Source organism: Hyperolius riggenbachi, chromosome 9 (genome assembly GCF_040937935.1).
Source record: "Hyperolius riggenbachi isolate aHypRig1 chromosome 9, aHypRig1.pri, whole genome shotgun sequence".
Taxonomy (NCBI): Eukaryota; Metazoa; Chordata; class Amphibia; order Anura; family Hyperoliidae; genus Hyperolius; species Hyperolius riggenbachi.
Genome location: NC_090654.1, coordinates 227,369,380 through 227,390,017, shown reverse-complemented (window position 1 = coordinate 227,390,017; position 20,638 = coordinate 227,369,380). Strand labels below are relative to the sequence as shown.

General features: G+C 40.2%; 1 protein-coding gene and 1 long non-coding RNA gene across 12 annotated transcripts in view; one reads left to right on the top strand and one right to left on the bottom strand.

Annotated features, from left to right (window-relative positions):
* LOC137532993 (uncharacterized) overlaps positions 1-5,924 on the top strand; it is a 148,900-nt gene extending 142,976 nt beyond the window's left edge. For both annotated transcript variants that reach the window (XR_011024100.1, XR_011024099.1), the window contains exon 4: positions 5,427-5,924. This is a non-coding gene — a long non-coding RNA (uncharacterized lncRNA). The remainder of the gene's footprint in view (positions 1-5,426) is intronic.
* Positions 1,804-20,638, bottom strand: part of PCNX1 (pecanex 1) — a 236,810-nt gene continuing 217,975 nt past the window's right edge. For all 10 annotated transcript variants that reach the window (XM_068254088.1, XM_068254084.1, XM_068254086.1 and 7 more), the window contains 3 exons: positions 14,953-15,380; positions 11,012-11,152; positions 1,804-5,712 (listed from right to left, as the gene is read on the bottom strand). In XM_068254088.1, the coding sequence (XP_068110189.1) occupies positions 5,572-5,712; positions 11,012-11,152; positions 14,953-15,380 (710 nt within the window). In that variant the 3' untranslated portion in view covers positions 1,804-5,571. The remainder of the gene's footprint in view (positions 5,713-11,011; positions 11,153-14,952; positions 15,381-20,638) is intronic.

The window sequence follows — 20,638 nt, the reverse complement described above, 5'->3', positions numbered from 1 at the left end:
GTGTGTCTAAGCATATCATAATGAAAAATCCATGATGCGCTTTATTGGTTGTATGTATACAGTTGCAGGCACTATTACCTAATGAAGTAGTATTTTCCTGCCAAATGTGTTTTTTTTGCTGGCGATTTGAAGCAGGGTTTGCCAATAAGGGTGGTGTTTTCCAGAAGGGAAGCAATTTGACTTTTATCAGTCTGAATTCCTGTCACCTTGGAGTTCCCATCTTATCGTCAAACTTATACTGTGTAGTTTACCATTTCGGCAACCCTACCATACTGCAGGAGCACAAAAATCAATGAAACCTTCCAGCATTAGGTTAATCCACCATCAATATTTCCACATTTAAGCACCTAGAAACTGTGTCACTGCTTGTTTACCACAGGAAACATTTCCTACAGCATAGCTAATTCTTAGGCTGGTTAACTGTAGCTGATTATTGAACAATCTATTGATAATGTTTAACATCTACTTAAAGAGACACTGAAGCGAAAAAAAAAAATATATAGTGAATTGGTTGTGTACTATGAATAATTACTAGAAGATTAGCAGCAAAGAAAATATTCTCATACTTTTATTTTCAGGTATATAGTGTTTTTTCTAACATTGCATCATTCTATAATATGTGCAGATTACACAACACTCAGCATTCAAAATGAGTCTTTCAGAGCAGTCTGTGAAGTAATGACCTCTCCTCTAGCAGAGGAAAAGTAAATAGTCCAGGAACAGTTGAGATAATAAAAGTCAGATAACAGCCCTCTCCACGACTAACTTAGTCGGAGAGCTTAATGGCTTGTTTGCATAGAGATAACTGGAGTTTCTCAACTCTTCCTGTACTGGAAACATTTACACTGATGTATCTGATCTTAATGTTTTATTTCTTAGCTGTGCTACACATACAAATCATAATATCATCATTTTTTTTTCGCTTCAGTGTCTCTTTAATCTGAGAAACCCCCATACAAATAAATTATAATTTATTTAGCCTTGACATCTTCTGCAGAGGTTACATAGTACATATATTCCCATTTTAATTTAATGTGGCGGAATTATTACATATAAATTTATCTAGACTGCTGACATTTCCACACAATCAGCATAGGAGGAAACTTTAGTGGGTTCTGCTCAAAATTTGTTGCGATTTTCAATATAGAACGTTTCACAAAACTAAAGTCCTGATGCAGATGAAAACATCTGCAAAATGCATTGGTGGGTGGAGTTGCTGAGCCAACTGACATGCACGAGTTGCTGATCAATTAGGAGCCAGTGTTTTACTTTTGCTGATTCTTCTCACCCCATGATGGTAAAGTGTCTTACCTCGCTCAGATATAACATGGCAATCCTGGAGAGTATAGGTGAAGACAACAAGGATGTGGTGAATGTGCACTTGCATTCGGAAGCTCAAGCTTGCTAGTCCTTTGCTTGCAAACTTCTGTTGCTGCAGTGAATTGTGTATGACTGCTGATCAGGACTGTGCTTAGCTGCAGTGATTTTACACTGCTGGCCTGCTACATTGACATGTCTCTGTATGTGGTAGCTTTGTGAGCACTAATATCTGCCTACACTACATCTGGTCCTGGCACTCCGTATACAGTATTTATTTAATGATTGGCTGACTACCTGTGGAGTGTGTTTTTGATGTAATAAAGACTTTTTGGATTTTAACAATACCCTTTGTGTGCTCCATTACATTCTTCTCTTTCTTAAATCAAAATGTAACTTATCCTATAACAATTAAAAACTGCATAAAATCACATTAAAAGTAACTTTATATTGAAAAAAGCTAAATAAATATGAACTCTAGTTCAGTTTTTCTTTAAATTATTTTGTAATTAACCAATAACATTCCAATGTTAGGCATGGTGCCCAACTATCTAAACAGCACAAGAAACATTGTAAAATGTTCAATACACAGCTTTTCCTGAGCTTCTATAACTAACTGAATACAAAAGGAATTGATTTTAATAAATTATATCTCCAGGATTTAACAAAAAAAAAAAAAATATGGAAAGTAAAGGCAATGTCAAAAAATTAACCACAAAAAGAAACCAAAACATTTATATAAAAGAAAATCAAACTGCTCTTGCAGATGTGGGCGATAAAACGAGAGAAAGCATCATTTTAAATACAAAGACTAATGAAGAGGAGGATCTTTGTAAACAATCCAGCACACATGTACAAGGTACTCTCAGGCCTGCTTAACGCTTGAAAATATTAAGAAACCCACATATTAGACAGCACGCAAGTAAGATTCAAAGTCACAGTTGGAGTCATTTAAAACCTTCAATTCAAATGTAGAAAACCAGAGAGGAAGAAATAGAAAAGGGGAAAAGGGGGGGGGTTCCCAGATATGATTGTGTAATGATAGAAGCCCGCTAGATCAAAAGGTAAACTTCTCTATTCTTTCCTCACAAGCATATAGGCCCTGATTATACAGAAACATACTTGGCTGTAGCTGAGATACAGTAAGCTCCCTGATTGAACTTACGGCACTTTACATGGGCGAATCTGCCTCAGGGACTGGCAAGAATATTCAAACCTGGTTTGTATTATGAATGGAGGACAAGCTACCACATAGTGTGTAATATATATGTATAGATATATACTGATGCTGGTTGATGAACCATCATCAGTCATTTCACTTCAAGTAGCATTTTTTATGTACTCTTGGAGTGGAAAAGTGTACAGGTATATTCTAAATAGAGATACATAGAACTCTGACTTCAACATTTTATATTATCTAAGTACGTCTCCACTATAAAGGTGCATATATTCAGACAAAAATGAAGGGGAGAAAAGAAAAGGCCAATGGGAACATTAAGTAAAGGCCTCATTTTCTAACACATAACAGATCTGCACACCTTGTATGCATGAAGCACATCAAGGGCTGCTTCAGGTTTAATGCAGCCGTCTGAACAAAACCCTTAAAAACTAATAAAGTATAAGCTAGCTAGAACATTTTGCTTTTGACTGGGTGGAAAGGACAAGAACTTTTGGCAGTTTTTTTGGGAAGAGGAAGCCTCACATTTTAATGTGGGGAAACCAAGGCGTTGCTATGAATGGAACTTTGTATTTCAACTTTTGAAAGGCTTCTTCAGAGCTGGTGGCTGGTGACAGGAAAAAATTGCAGTCTGTTTTACCCAAAAGCCTTGGATGTCATGAAGACCGGAAAAGAGGGGAACTTTCCTAGCAGTGATAACGATAACAGTTAAAATATGTAATGGCTCTAACCATTAACGTATTAGAACAGCCAAACAATACCTCACTGCAAGAGAAAGTTGTATCATTCTTCCAATATTTTAATGGTATCAATAGCAGGAAAATATAGCAGTGGAAGGATTATGCAAAATTCCAATAAAAATATTTTCCGGGTACTATACACAGGCATCAAATGTGCACACCCAGGCAACTTCTGAAAACATCTTATGATTTTGAGGTGCACATTTTTGACCATTTGTAGAACATTTCCAAAGAGATTTGATATTCTATCCATCTATAACAAAACAGAATGGGGGAGACATACTACTAAAGACGCTGTAAAGAGGAAAAGCAGCAGAAAGCAGTTGTGAAAGGTTGAGAGGCTTTTCACTGCCTATCAACTGCTCCTGTGAAAGATGCCTAAGGGCCTTTTCCACGGGCAGCTGAACCGTGCGCTCAGTGAGCAGTTGCCAGGCAGCAGCAAGTAGTTGCTGGGCAGCAGGAAGCTGTTGCCAGAGTTTGACAGTCTTTTCTCTGCATATCAACTGCTTGGGGAAAAGGGCCCTAAAGGTTCTTCAACAAGACAGCACTCGCTCGTCCTCTCCTACCCTCACCATAGAGCAGAACAACCTTCTCTGCCAGGTGAGAGTAGGAGAAAAAGAAAAAGCCGCCCAAAACCCAGATCTCTAAAGATTATTTAGGGGAAGAAAACTTGATAATGTGTACATAGCTTACCACCTTCCTGTTCTATACTTTAAAACAAATTTTGGATGAGGATCAACTTTAAAGGTAGTTCTGTTTGGCTATTTTGGCAAGCATATTAAAGTGTAATTAGTTAAGAAACCCTGTTGTGAAATACTTCTGGTCTCCAATCCTTGCACATCTATCAGGGCATTGTGATAGCTTGACTGGCAGCAATGGGGAGGGCTTAGAATATCCCAATAGGGACAGAACGAGCGGATACTCAGAGCAAAGCTCTGTAGGCGATAGACCTCCACCCAAAACTGAATACAGGTAGTCTCCGACTTACAAACACCCAACTGACGAAAGACCAGTCGATACAAACGACTCAAAATTGTAAAATCAGATTCTGTGGGAACAAGTGAACATTTTTTCCCCAAAAAAACTTGTAGTTTTTCAGAAAATGGACTTTAATAAACTGCAAAGAAAAATGGTTTTTAAGCCAATAAAATGACATTTTGCTTTGGTACACAAAGAACAGGGGGACAGAGGTGACTCAGGGGAGGTGGAGGGACAGAGGTGGTACAAAGGTGGACACTAAAGGTATGGAAAAAAAAAAAAAAAAAGAGGTGACACAAAGGGGGACACTGGAGGCACAGGAGGGCATAGAGTAAGTACAGAAGACAAAGACAGCACAGCGTTTCCACTTGAGGACAGATTCAAGTTAAGAATGAACCAACAGTCCCTATCACGTTCGTTAACTGGGCACTACCTGTAATGTCTGAATGAAGGACTGACTTTGGATGGCCATGTTTCCAGTAAACATATTTGTACACTTGTACAAAAGGAGCGTCCCACAACTACAATAGGAATTGTATAAGTGAAGGAACTTACAAAAAGCAGATTGGCTGTACAGCATCCAATGTACATGGGAATACTGCATATTTTCTGTTCTGCTGTACACTGAATGCATGGCTTCAGTATAGAGGAGTATAGACCAATGGCACAGCCTTTTTCTTCATAAAATCACTTTAATTTACCATACTTGTCTCTGTAGATTTATTTCTATATATATATATATATTTATAAATAAACACTCTGACCGATATCAGACTTTTTTTTTTCCTTAGTGCATTGTTGTAGGAAAAAAAGGATGGTTTAGTGCAGTTTCCTCAGTAAAAAGGATTTGCCACAGAAAAAAAGAAAAGAAAAAGAGGAGGGTGCATCTTCTGTGGTAATATAAAACATTTTACGGGTGTTCAGGAAAAAAATGGCATTTCTATGCAGAGGTGGAGTAAAATTACTGTAAAGAAGAAAAAAAAGAAATAAGGAAAAAAAAATCAAAGAAAAAGACAACATGCTACAACATGAGACATGGCAATTCTTTTTGGCAAATAAATTAGAAAAATATGAAGATCATATTTCAAATGAAGAAATACAATAGGTTTCTGACTTAAAGCATATGAAATGCATAGCATTATTTTGTATTTTGTTTGTTTTTGTACATTTAAGATAAAGGTCTTATAATTTTCTGGTTTATATTCTGTATTCAGATGAACATCCACGGATGATTAAAACAAACGCAGAAAAATAATTTTACATGTCTGGGCTGCTGCGTCAGAGCCCTTTATCCATCCCCGACAGAGTTAAAGTCTCTCTCCTCTCTGCAAAGCTGGAAAAGATGTCTGAATGGCAGGCTCACACTTCGGCCCCAAGCTCAAGCACACCAGTCTCAATCACAGCCACATATTTGTCCTCAATCTTAATCAGCAGGATTGTTTTGTCAATGTGGGACCTATTACAAGGATCTCTGCTGCAAGGCACCCAGCGGTGAATTACCTGTAGAAACCGATGCCAGAAAACAGAGAAAGAAAAAGAAAAAGATCAAAAGAGAAAGGCAAGCATTAGGCATCTGTCAAAATACATTCTTAGCATTCTTTTTAGCTTCCCTCACCAAATATAAAAAAAGCAGAAGACCCAAGTCATATCTAAAGCAGACCTGTAATTCAACATAGAAAAAGCGACCATTAAAAAGGATTTTCATTAAATCACTCGCTGGCTACAAATTTTGTCCCCTGCAGAGTAGTCCATGATTTTTGCAGCCTTGCTTTCATGGTTTATAGCAGAACTACAGTCAAAACATCCCCTCTGCTGCAATAGGTTAACCACAATATTGAAAACTTTTTAAGTGCCTATTTTTTTTTCTGCAGCGTTATCAGTGAGTGCAGCACTGAGCTCTCCGGGTTGCTGATTGTAGCTTGCACACAGAAGCCCTCTAATAGGTGTTATATTCTGGACTCAGAGATAAAAGAACAAAGAAAGGCAGGCTGAAAAATAGCAGACAGTTGTGTTGCTTACAGTATGTACTTTTTATTACATTATGATTAAAAGGTGGTAGCCATCAGTACTAGCTGCGGGTGTGGGCCGATTTTCACACAGATGTCATTATTTTGACTCCCAACTCATTATTGACTCAATACTTATTCAACATAGCTTTAGCTTAGATTTTTATATGCATGTTATCCCCAACTGTAGTTCTACGTTAAGACTCGAAGAAAACTAGACTTTACAAAAATGGCACTTGAAAAGTTTACAAATAGCTGCCCCCCAGGATTCAATTACAACTGAATATTCTTACTGCGGTATCACAATTCTCTAGTAGGTCTAACAGCAGATCATAATTTCATTTATCTTATTTATGGATATAGTGCATATAGATAGGTGGCAAGTTAAAATGGGATGGCTTTTTTTTTTTCTTTTTTAATCGCTAACAGGGACCCCATTGAAAAAACATGTCCACACTGTCACCAATAATTTATTTGTAATTCTGCATGTGGCTTTACTGGTGAATTCTATCATTTCCCTTAACTGGTGCACCACAGGAGGTTAGTAGGAAGTATTCTCAGTGGTGACACAGAAAAAAAAATATCAATTGCTTAATCCATGCATTATAAAGTCCATTCTGTAGTGTATGTAGTGGGTGTCAACTTGGTGATCTGTTTCCTGGCAAATGCCAAAAATATTAAACCTCAACAAACAACTGAGATTTATATCCATAAACTGACACATTTACCTCAAGAAAAATGTAAAGCAGAGTACCTTAACCTCACCCATAGCAAATTTAAAGTCACCATGAAAAAAAAAACATGTTAAATATTCTCCTATGAAAAGTAAAGGTTCTAGATCTCAGAGCCTTCACAGCCAACACCGAACATGTCCACACCTTAGGGAGTCTTCAGAAGCACTCATGTCCCTGAGTACTTCAGAATGTGAGCGGGTCCATACTGTCTTTGGAAGTATTTGGGGGCACGCATACTTCCAAATGCTTCACAAGGACTCTCAAAGGGTTGTTCGCACAGTTGTTTGAATAACTTTAACACGGGGGCAGTGGGCATGAGGTGAGCTCTATGGGATCCAGAGACTTCCCTTTCCATAGGTTAGTATTTAATTTTTCTTTCTTTCTGCCTTGATTTAGTATCACTTTAACCACTTGCCGACCGCACGCTTATACCGTGCGTCGGCAAAGTGGCAGCTGCAGGACCAGTGACGCAGTACTGCGTCGCCAGCTGCAGGCTGATTAATCAGGAAGCAGCCGCTCGCGCGAGCGGCTGCTTCCTGTCAAATCACGGCGGGGGGCTCCGTGAATAGCCTGCGGGCCGTCGATGGCGGCTCGCAGGCTAAATGTAAACACAAGCGGAAATAATCCGCTTTGTTTACATTGTACGGCGCTGCTGCGCAGCAGCGCCGTAAGGCAGATCGGCGATCCCCGGCCGATCAGCGGCCGGGGATCGCCGCCATGTGACAGGGGACGTCCTGTCACAGGCTGCACAGGACGGATAGCGTCCTGTGCAGCCCCAATCACCGGGGGGACAGGTAGGAGAGGGAGGGGGGTGAATGTCGCCGCGGAGGGGGGCTTTGAGGTGCCCCCCCCCCGCCAGCCACACGCAGGCAGGAGAGATCGGACCCCCCCCAGCACATCATCCCCCTAGTGGGGAAAAAAGGGGGGTGATCTGATCTCTCTGCCTGCACCCTGATCTGTGCTGGGGGCTGTAGAGCCCACCCAGCACAGATCACATAATTCACTGCTGGTCCTTAAGGGGGGGTAAAGGGTGGGTCCTCAAGTGGTTAAGCTGACCAACTGAACCAAACCAATATCCTTCTTAGTGGACATCTACTCTGATTCATTGTTACCTTTATGAAGTGTGTGTTGTGTGTATAATATTCTCTCTTTCCCCCTCACTGCCACCCCACCAGCCTTCAAATTAAAAAAATAAAAAATAAAAAAATAACCAGAGCATGATAGATCATCACATTCACATCAGTGCAAAGAGAGCCGAAGCATGGAATAAAAAAAATATATATTCCCAGTCAAGTAACTTTAAATACAGGAAGAGCTTGTCCAGGGAGTTTGCCTGTACTGCGCAGGCAGCTCACGCTATTGCATAGGTGCAAGTTCCGTCAAACTTCGGGGGTCCCAGCTTTGGGACAGAGGAGGATGTGGGAAGTCTCAGGATGATCCAGCGGCTTCCCTCTTCCAAGGTAAGTATCTACATTTTTGCCTCTACCATCTCTAAGGTTTACTTTAAGAAAAAATGGGCAGCTGAGAAAGCACTGAATGTAGCACAATGGGCTAAAATAAAAAGCATGAAAACCCCATGTAATAGCCGCTCTATAAGATAGACATTGCCTTTACTTTCTTGGATGGCAGAAATTTTACAGACTACAACTTTAAAATATGAAGTACAGGATGTTCTTTATCCAATCAATTAAAGCAAGTCCACCAATTCTAATTTAAGAAGTAGTAGCACACATTTTTATGCTTTCAAAGTTTAATAGCTTACCTTTTGTTGGGGAAAAAAAGCCATATGTTCGGAGTTAAAATGAAAAAATATGGCTTTGTACTTTGCAAATGAATTATGGGATTGCGGTGTACCTCAGATGCATGTTGGGGGTCAAACTGCCGGGAGACCAAGGAGTCTCTGCCTCACTAGGGTTCATAGTTTGGAGAATGTGAAGAACAGTGTATAAGCGAATCAAAGATCCTGGTTGAATTTTTTTTAAAATAGTGTTGTGACTAAAGTAACAAAATTTTGGAACCTTTGCCACGGGCAATATATCAAGGGCTAAGTAAGGTTAGTGAAATAATAGATCTCCAATCGCAGACCCATATATGCCTCTACAGAATGGTTTTTTTCAGTAAATCCAGGCTGTCCTGTTCTCACTGAAAATTTGGATGCAACTGCAATAGCACAAAGACTGATAACTAACCATTTAGAAAAGCTCGCAAATAATTAGTACAACCCAAGTGAGAGATGCACGCTTGTCACCTAACAGACAATTTTCTACAAAATCCCATTCCATCTGTCTTGGATTCATAGATTTTTCCAACCGTAGTAAATTAACCTCCACTTTCATTTTATAGCAAGGACCAGAACAAGCTGCCTCTTTCTAAAATTGGCCACACACTATACAAATTTTACTTATTTTTAACTTAAGAATTACAATAAATGTATCTCATTGCTTATAACATGACAAAAAATAAATTAATAATCAGACCAATGTAACACGTGCTCAATTTTTCCACAATTATGTGAAAAAAATATTAAAATTGAGTCTGATAAATCAAGAAAGTGACTATCCTTACACCATTACAGTTTCATAAAAATTAAAGAAAATCAGAAAAATCATCCACTACTGATTGACTTAAATGGATAAAAACACAAATTAAAAAAACAAAAACCTCTTTATTTTTCTGTACAACACAGATTTCATAAAATTTCCACTGGAAAATAGTTTTGGTCAACAGATAGTTTTTAACAAATCATAGTAAATCAAATATTAAGGTGCCCATACACTTAAACGTTTTCCCGCCGATAGACAGCAGATTCGATCACGGTGATCGAATCTGCCGTGAAATCGATGCGCAAACGCTGACTGGCTTCCGTCCGAAAATGATCGTTCCCGTCGATCTGTCTGCGCGGAAGATTTCGCTCGATCGCTGGCGGGTCAGGAGTGCGCCGATAGCGGCGTTCTAATGTCTGACGCTAGCAGCAATACATTACCTGTTCCGCCAGCGCGTGTCCCCGCTGTCTCTTCTCTGCGCTGGGCTCCGGCTGGCTTCACTTCTTCCTGTCCAGACAGGAAGTTTAAACAGTAGAGCACCCTCTACTGTTTAAATTTCCCCAGACAGGAAGTAAAGTGAAGTTGGAGCCCAGAGCGGAGAAAGGGACAGCGGGGACTCGCCCCGGCCGGATCAGGTAATGTATGCAGGGGGGCAGCGGCATCGGCAGCTCCACAGATTGTAAAACAGTTTCATAGTGAAATTGATTCAAAATCTGTTTGCAGTGTAGGCAGCCAATAGATCCCCCTTTGATCAGATTCGATCACAGAGGGATCTATCTGCTGGTCGATCTGGTGGCAATCGACCAGTGTATGGCAGCCTTTAGTTTTGTATGTGGCAGCCTTAAGAGTGCTTTAAAAAATGGCATGTCTCGGGTCTGTAATATTAGAATGGATGGATCATTTTTTTCCCCCCACATAGAGTAGAATAAAAATGAATATCTTGTTTGCAGACAAACCAGGGATCCAGTGTGAAGAAAAAAATGATGGGAGGCTGTGTACACCTTAGTACGTTGCAATAAACTGGCATACCTGTGATGCTAGCATATCACAGAGGAGTCTAAACTCCACTCCCGCATGCTCCTATGCACGTTATACCCAGAGTATCGATACAAATTGTCCCTTACGTCAAGGACTACTTTTTAAATGCTGCAGTTTCACATATATCTCAAATATAAAGATCAAACAGGGTCAAGAAAACAGATTTCAGTGCCAAGGACATATGAGGGAAGGCTTTGGTTTGTAAATAATCCCTGTTTATTAAAGCAGCAGTGCAACAAATGTTTCCACCCAAGACTGAGTTACACTTCCATTTCCCACTCAGAATACATAGAATAGCATTTAAATATCTTTGCAAAATAATTCCATCTTCAGATAGGACAGAATAACAAACACTTTATTAATTTAAAATCGTCCTCACAGCTCCACTTTTGTAAAGTCAATGATATAACTGAGCCTTTAGGACCAACAAAAACAAAAATCTCCCTTGGAGATATTAATAACAACCATTGAAACCTACATGGCCTTCCATGCCTTCCTGAGGGCTCCAGTCCTTCCAGCTGTTTTTCCCCGCTTTTAGCCGCACCAGCTCATCCGGCCACTGCAGCTCTTTCCTTTTGGACATATTGACTCCTTCAAGCACCTGGCTTGGATCCACAATCTAGGAAAAGCAAAAATGTGTAAGAGGACAGCTAGTTGGCCAATAACTGCTTCGCTTATATGGTACTTCCTAGAATAGTGTATTTAACAAGTAAAGAGGAACCTTAACGACATAGTAGAATGCAGTAAATTATTTAGCTATATATTATATTGCTGTATGGCGGTATGTAGTCCCAACCCTCCTACTGAGGCTTAGCCTAGGCTGTTTATTATGTAGAATTCTTCCCTTCCCCCAGAGAATTCTGGGAGACTAGAAAAACTTTTCCACTGGCTTTAGAACTCCCAGTAAACAACTTTTCACAAATATCATCTGCCAGTACTAAGGATGACACCCAAGATAAATTTTAGAAAATAAATCAGGAAGAGGAAACATTTTACAATGGGAGGTGGGGGGAGATGGTGGTCTTTTAAGCAAACCTGTAGCCAATTTGAAGGGACAAAAAAAAAAAAAACCCAACAGATACTTACCAATGGAGAGGGAAGACTTTGGGGTCCTATAGTCCCATCCCGTTCCTCTCCTGGTCCACTCATTCCAGCGCCGTCACCCCCTTTAGCAGTCTTTGAGCACAGTGTTGATGACTGCTCTGTGTCGCCACAGGAGGCCTGCGTGCTCCCAAACACTGACTGCTCTCTACTGTGCCCGCTAAACTTTCGAAGCCTCCTGCGGTGGGAGATTTGAACGGTGGTGACGGCGCTAGAACAATGGGGCCGTGAGAGGAACAATAAGGCTCTACAGATCCCAGAACCTTCCCTCTCAATAGGAGAGTATCTTTTTTTATTTTTTTAAATTGGCTTCAGTTTATTTTTTTTTTAGTTTCTGAATACAGTATACCTCTATACACAGTTCTGTTCATCAAATATTTATTTCTTAATCTTTTTACTTTGAAACAGTCTTGGATTAAAGCAGTTACATCCTAATTATCACACTTAGTTTTGAAAGCAAGCAGCTGAAACTGTGGCCTGGAAAAGTGTTACGATTACTGTAAAGTCCGTTCCACTCTACAGTCGCCTTCCAATGTTTTAGAGAGTCATCTGTACATCATAGTCTAAGGCCAATTTTTGAGGAAAGCCGATTAACTGATCTGTATGTTTTGGGGACGTGGGAGGAAACTAGAGGGTTCGGAGGAAACCTATAAAAAAAAAAAAAAACAACACAGGGAGGACATACAGGAGTTTTACCTCATGGATGGAGCCAATAAAAACACCACGTGCATAGTTCTAAGTTAAAAAGTCCTAAAATTAAACTGAACCACCATAAATTCTTTAGTATGTCTACACAGAGGTTGTCATAAGCGTACGTACAAAAAGGGCGCCTGGACAAAAAGGGCGCGGGGTGTAAACTCTAAATAATAATTAATCATTAATAGGGTTTATAAATATAGTGTGCTATATTTCGTTTACAAATAATGTTTAACAAAATTATAAATCATTAAATAATGTTTATGAAATCGGAAATTGTGAAAACGTTAATCTTCCCTGTTTCAAAAGTTAAACTTATAATTACGTTTATAAAAAAACCAATAATATATGTTTAATTGTTATAATTGTATATTATTGTGAATAACAGTCATTTATGGTTTGTTCTTATAATAAAATCTGAAAATATTGTTTATAAAGATGATATAAATATAACTACGTTCGTAATAAGTGTTGTAATACATTAGTAATTATTACTAAAATTTTACTAAAACTATACCTAAGCCTACTCTTACACAGAACCCTACCTGTACCTATCCCTAACCCCTAGACTCCCCTGTTGGTGCCTAAACCTAAGACCCCCCCTGTTGGTGCCTAAGTAACCCTCCCTGTACCTACCCCTAACCCCTAGACCCCCCTGTTGGTGCCTAAACCTAAGACCCCCCTGTTGGTGCCTAAACCTAAGACCCCCCTGTTGGTGCCTAAACCTAAGACCCCCCTGTTGGTGCCTAAACCTAAGACCCCCCTGTTGGTGCCTAAACCTAAGACCCCCCTGTTGGTGCCTAAACCTAAGACCCCCCTGTTGGTGCCTAAACCTAAGACCCCCCTGTTGGTGCCTAAACCTAAGACCCCCCTGTTGGTGCCTAAACCTAAGACCCCCCTGTTGGTGCCTAAACCTAAGACCCCCCTGTTGGTGCCTAAACCTAAGACCCCCCTGTTAATGCCTAAACCTAAGACCCCCCTGTTGGTGCCTAAACCTAAGACCCCCCTGTTAATGCCTAAACCTAAGACCCCCCTGTTGGTGCCTAAACCTAAGACCCCCCTGTTGGTGCCTAAACCTAAGACCCCCCTTTATTATGTGGATAATTATGTTTTACTAATTGTGGATTAAAAAAATATTTTGCAATTTACGTTACGTACTGATCGCTTTATTTTGTGAATAATAATGTTTTACAAACAGTAAGGGATAAAACTTTAAATAATGTTTTAATTATTTAAATAAGATAAATATGTTTAGTATTTTCATAAACGTTATTCGGCACGGGTGCATTTTATAAACGTAAATCACCACAAGTTCAGTTATAAATCATTAAACAGCTCCGGGCGCCGTTTGTAAACTTTATTTAGCTCCTGGCGCCGTTTATAAACTTTATTTAGCTCCGGCGCCCTTTTTTCCTACCCGGCGCCCATTAAACGCTATTTATTATGGGAGTGAATGGCGGCGCCCTTTTTGTCCACTAGCGGCATGCGCCCTTTTTTCCCAGCTCCTGTCATAAAGCATAGCTTAGTATTAACAATCTAGCTCCTTCCCCCTAAAACTATTTTCCATAGGCAGTGGAAAGTGCAACTACCAACCCCATCTAAGAGCCTAGAGCATTTGGAGCTAGGGCTTGCATCCACCACTCTAGTTCAAGCAATTCTAGATTTCCATAGGGTAACACTAGGCAGTGTGCGCATGTACAGGGGAAGAACCACACAGAGGTACCGTACTCCTAGCTCTGGAGAAAAACAGGTTCCTGGGTGGGGAAGGAGGCCAGTAATATTATAATTTGGGAATATATGTCTCTTTCTATATAAGGAAGAAAGACAAAAAAAACCTTTCCAGTCCTCTTTGATGTGATCCACTTCACTTCAAATCATTCATTATATTTGTAGATAGGACTACAGCATAAGTATAAAGCATAAAGTCTTGCAAATCTTGTGGTACAAAAATATCAAAAATCTGTATTGACACAAATACAAAAAATCCTTAAAAAAGGAGGTCTCTGCAGGATGCTCCTCACTTGCATAAATAATCACAGGAGTTTCGATAATTAATCATAGCAAAGGCTTAATGTATTCAGCACAACATTGATTGGCAACGACACGCTCGTTTCGGGCATAAAATACCCTTCATCAGGCCACTGTATAAGCACTTTACAAACCTGTATATCCTGTTAGTGGTACATGGCAGAAGCAAATAAATATTTTTGATATTTTTGTACCACAAGATTTGCAAGACTTTATGCTTTATACTTATGCTGTAGTCCTTTCTACAAATATAATGGGGAAGGAGGCCACACACAAACTACAGATGGAAAATTATGTTGAGGGGTAACAAAAGGTACAGGACACTGCTGAATAAGTTAGCACTAGTCCTGCTGTGTGTGTTTATTTTAAGAAGTACATGGATTTAGATTGTACAGAGAAATGGGAGACCACATGCCATAACATGTTCTTGCATTGCCGAAACAACCTAAATCTCGGGATCAGGTTTTTTTTTTTAATCTAGCACTGCAACCACCATCCCCTCCCCTCCTGTGATTGGACTTTAAAATAATACACAGACAAAAGCATGATATCAATTAAACATTAGCGGTATTGAAAAAAGGCCAATGGACTAACCTGCACTCTATATACAACATCATCTTTTTTGGCTCTTGAATGTGCTGCTGGACTTGAATTTCCACAAGACTGTGTTTCAGTGTGGTTATTTCCTCCTTCTGTTCCCAAAAAGCCCACTAACGTGTGGCGCTTGCATGCCGGGATACTCTGGCTGGAACTGCTGGAGGAAGGAAGGCCTACCACAACTGACTGACTTGTGGGGTCTACTTGGTTTACCATGGAGAGGCGGGACTGGATGGATGTGGGGAGATTGCGGAGAGAAATCTGGCTGGTAGAGGAGCGCCTACAAGGCACAAATCCTGTGTTGGATGTCCGAAGTGATGAGTGACGGCTGTTGTAGCAATATGATGACTGACTGGCTACGGAACCACGAGCAGGGGAATGTCTGACAAGGCTCGACTGCATGGAGTGGGAACTGTGGCTGGTTCCTGCAAGAACAAATACTTGAAATAAACCAGATGCCAACTACAAAGAAACAATAGGTACTAACAGAGGTTTGTTTGACATGCTATTCTCCATTGACCCTGAAAGCGGAAACAATGCTAGAAAATGAAAGCCACTAGCTGCTAGTAAGGTAGCCAACAGCTTTGTTAAATAGTGGCTTTCATTTTCTACCAGTCTTCACTTCCTGGAACAGTGAGGAGTCACATTTTGAAAGTCTTCTGCCCATTTTTAGTGAACGAGATGCTAAATAACAGGTGTACATTTTTTTTTCCCTTTTGTGGGACTCTGACCTTCATACAATAGCAATAAGCCACCCTAGTAAGCTTATGGAACATTAGGATGCCTTGCCCTTACTGGGTAGATACTGGTTCCAAGGTGGGATTCAAACCCTGGTCTCCTACATCAAAAATGGTGCCCTTAATCAGTTCAATTGACAGCAGCTCTAGAAATGAATCCCACACAAAATGAAAACAAAACAAAACAAAACCCTGCATAGCTAATAAAATCATGAAGATTAAATACTTATACTTAAAAGGTAGCCATTCATCTAGGGATTTTGCTTCGATTGACAAAGCAATTGTCTATTAGTTGATCAACTTCAGTGTGGTTGATAGAAAGTTAATAGACTAGTGGCCCCCACACTACAAGTGAGATCATATGCGATTCTCCTTCACATGCGATCTGAACAATATTGTGCCTCCATGCTCTGAAACCAAATATTGATTCTTTGTTAATCGAAATCACGTGAACAGTAGCTGATTCTTGTACGATCAAATGGTTGATTGTAAAACAAAATCGCTAGATGTACAGTACAGACCAAAAGTTTGGACATACCTTCTCAAAGTTTTCTTTATTTTCATGACTATGAACATTGTAGATTCACACTGAAGGCATCCAAACTATGAATTAACACATGTGGAAGTATAGTACATAACCAAAAAGAGTGAAACAACTGAAAATATGTCATATTCTAGGTTCTTCAAAGTAGCCACCTTTTTCTTTGATTACTGTTTTGTTGGCATTCTCTTGATGAATTTCAAGAGGTAGTCAGAAGGGTAAAGTCCCCGGATAATGTGTAACGCATGGATTTGCGTTCATTGTTTGTATTGTGAGACGCATTAGTTCTTAATGCACCGGTTTCACTGCAATGAGCACACTTGTGCCTTTGAGAGGCTTTTTAGCCCTATGCAGTAAGTACCTATCAGGTGCATCTTGGTTAGATGCGCGACCATTTCATTTTCTCCCCAATGCATAGTATTGTATTTTTTTCGCTTTGGGTTGGGTTGTGGTTGTGGGTGGTGTCCCCGGGCAGTGAGAGTTCCTGGGGCGCCGCCCACACCACACCCCTTCCCCTTTATATGGCCTGCTGCTCCCAAGTCAACGTTGCTAGCATGTTCCCATAATGTTGGGTGATTTTAAACTTAGATAGGCTGGGGACCCCGAGAGAAGGCTGCACGAGCCTTCAGTGCTAACATGCTCTGCAGCGTGGAACAGATGTCTCTCTCAATAAGAGAAGGGTAAGGTCCCCGGATAATGTATAATGCATGGATTGGTTTCCATTGTTTATATTGTGAGATGCATTAGTTCTTAATGCACCTGTTTCACTGCAATGAGCACACTTGTGCCTTTGAGAGGCTTTTTAGCCGTATGCAATGAGTACCTATCAGGTGCATCTTGGTTAGATGTGCGACCATTTCATTTTGTGCCCATTGCAGAGATAGTCACCTGAAATGGTTCTCACTTCACAGGTGTGCCCTGTCAGGTTTAAGAAGTGGGATTTCTTGCCCCCTAAATGGGGTTGGGACCATCAGATGTGTTGTGGAGAAGTCAGGTGGATACATAGCTGATAGTCCTACTGAATAGACTGTTAGAATTTGTCAATTTTGGCAAGAAAAAAGCAGCTAAGTAAAGAAAACAAGTGGCCATCATTACTTTAAGAAATGAAGGTCAGTCAGTCCGAAAAATTGGGAAAAACTTTTAAAGTGTCCCCAAGTGCAGTCTCAAAAACCATCAAATGCTACAAAGAAACTGGCTCACATGCACTCCGCCCCAGGAAAGGTAGACCAAGAGTCACCTCTGCTGCGGAGGAGAAGTTCATCCGAGTCACCAGCCTCAGAAATCACAGGTTACAGCAGCTCAGATTAGAGACCAGGTCAATGCCACACAGAGTTCTAGCAGCAGACATCCCTAGAACAACTGTTAGGAGGGGACTGTGTGAATCAGGCCTTCATGGTAGAATATCTGCTAGGAAACCACTGCTAAGGACAGGCAACAAGCAGAAGAGACTTGTTTGGGCTAAAGAACACAAAGAATGGATATTATACCAGTGGAAATCTGTGCTTTGGTCTGATGAGTTCAAATATTAGATTTTTTGTTCCAACCACCATGTCTTTGTGCAACGCGGAAAAGGTGAACGGATGGTCTCTACATGCCTGGTTCCCACCGTGAAGCATTGAGGAGGTGTGATGGTGTGGGGGTGCTTTGCTGGTGACACTGTTAGGGATTTATTTAAAATTGAAGGCATACTGAACCAGCATGGCTACCACAGCATCTTGCAGCGGCATGCTATTCCATCCGGTTTGCGTATAGTTGGACCATCATTTATTTTTCAACAGGACAATGACCCCAAACACACCTCCAGGCTGTGTAAGGGCTATTTGACCAGGAAGGAGAGTGATGGGGTGCTGTGCCAGAAGACCTGGCCTCCACAGTCACCAGACCTGAATCCAATCGAGATAGTTTGGGGTGAGCTGGACCGCAGAGTGAAGGCAAAAGTGCCAACAAGTGCTAAGCATTTTTGGGAACTCCTTCAAGACTGTTGGAAGACCAATTTAGGTGACTACCTCTGGAAGCTCATCAAGAGAATCCCAAGATTGTGCAAAGCAGTAATCAAAGCAAAAGGTGGCTACTTTGAAGAACCTAGAATATGACATTTTCAGCTGTTTCACACTTTTTGGTTATGCACTATACTTCCACATGTGTTAATTCATAGTTTGGATACCTTCAGTGTGAATCGACAATGTTCATAGTCATGAAAATAAAGAAAACTCTTTGAATGAGGTGATGTGTCCAAACTTTTGGTCTGTACTGTATGTCCACCTTAAGTTCATGCATAGAGGATAAAACACAAACACTGGGCATGATTCACAAAGCTTTTTCACCAGTTTTCCTCACCTTATGTTACTTTCTTAAGCTTCCAAAGAGCAAGGTAATATTGAAATAAAGTTAATCAGGAACAACTTTGAGTGATTATTTTGCTTGTAAATGTGCTAAAAGGTTATTTTTATAAAATAGGTGATAAATAAGTCATTTATGAGACGTTTTGTGAATAGAGCCCAATGCCTACTGATAATCTTACAGCCTAAGTCCCAAGCTTGCACATCTCCTGTCTGACATTCAGCTGTTAGCCAACTTTAACCACTTCAGGACCACAGTCTTTTCGCCCCTTAAGGACCAGAGCCTTTTTCTCCATTCAGACCACTGCAGCTTTCACGGTTTATTGCTCGGTCATACAACCTACCACCTAAATGAATTTTACCTCCTTTTCTTGTCACTAATACAGCTTTCTTTTGATGCTATTTGATTGCTGCTGCGAGTTTTACTTTTTATTATATTCATCAAAAAAGACATGAATTTTGTCAAAAAAATGACTTTTTTAACTTTCTGTGCTGACATTTTTCAAATAAAGTAAAATTTCCTATACATTTGAGCGCGAAAGTTATTCTGCTACATGTCTTTGATAAAAAAAAAAACATTCAGTGTATATTTATTGGATTGGGTAAAAGTTATAGCGTTTACAAACTATGGTGCCAAAAGTGAATTTTCCCATTTTCAAGCATCTCTGACTTTTCTGCGCACCTGTCATGTTTCATGAGGGGCTAAAATTCCAGGATAGTACAAATACCCCCCAAATGACCCCATTTTGGAAAGAAGACATCCCAAAGTATTCAGTGAGAGGCATGGTGAGTTCATAGAAGATTTTATTTTTTGTCACAAGTTAGCGGAAAATGACAGTTTGTGACAAAAAAAAAAAAAAAAAAAAAGTTTCCATTTCTTCTAACTTGCGACAAAAAAAAATGAAATCTGCCACAGACTCACTATGCTCCTCTCTGAATACCTTGAAGTGTCTACTTTCCAGAATGGGGTCATTTGTGGGGTGTGTTTACTGTCCTGGCATTTGGGGGGTGCCTAATTGTAAGCACCCCTGTAAAGCCTAAAGATGCTCATTGGACTTTGGGCCCCTTAGCGCAGTTAGGCCGCAAAAAAGTGCCACACATGTGGTATTGCCGTACTCAGGAAAAGTAGTATAATGTGTTTTGGGGTGTATTTTTACACATACACATGCTGGGTGGGAGAAATATCTCCGTAAATGACAATTTTTTTATTTTTTTTACACACAATTGTCTATTTATAGAGATATTTCTCCCACTCAGCATGGGTATGTGGAAAAATACACCCCAAAACACATTATACTACTTCTCCTGAGTACGGCGATACCACATGTGTGGCACTTTTTTGCACCCTAACTGCGCTAAGGGGCCCAAAGTCCAATGAGTACCTTTAGGATTTCACAGGTCATTTTGAGAAATTTCGTTTCAAGACTACTCCTCACGGTTTAGGGCCCCTAAAATGCCAGGACAGTATAGGAACCCCACAAATTACCCCATTTTAGAAAGAAGACACCCCAAGGTATTCCGTTAGATGTATGGTGAGTTCATAGAAGATTTTTTTTTTTTGTCACAAGTTAGCGGAAATTGATTTTAATTGTTTTTTTTCACAAAGTGTCATTTTCCGCTAACTTGTGACAAAAAATAAAATCTTCTATGAACTCGCCATTCTCCTAACGGAATACCTTGGGGTGTCTTCTTTCTAAAATGGAGTCATTTGTGGGGTTCCTATACTGCCCTGGTATTTTAGGGGCCCTAAACCGTGAGGAGTAGTCTTGAAACCAAATGTGGCAAAATGACCTGTGAAATCCTAAAGGTACTCATTGGACTTTGGGCCCCTTAGCGCACTTAGGGTGCAAAAAAGTGCCACACATGTGGTACCGCCGTACTCAGGAGAAGTAGTATAATGTGTTTTGGGGTGTATTTTTACACATACCCATGCTGGGTGGGAGAAATATCTCTGTAAATGACAATTATTTGATTTTTTTTACACACAATTGTCCATTTACAGAGAGATTTCTCCCACCCAGCATGGGTATGTATAAAAATACACCCCAAAACACATTATACTACTT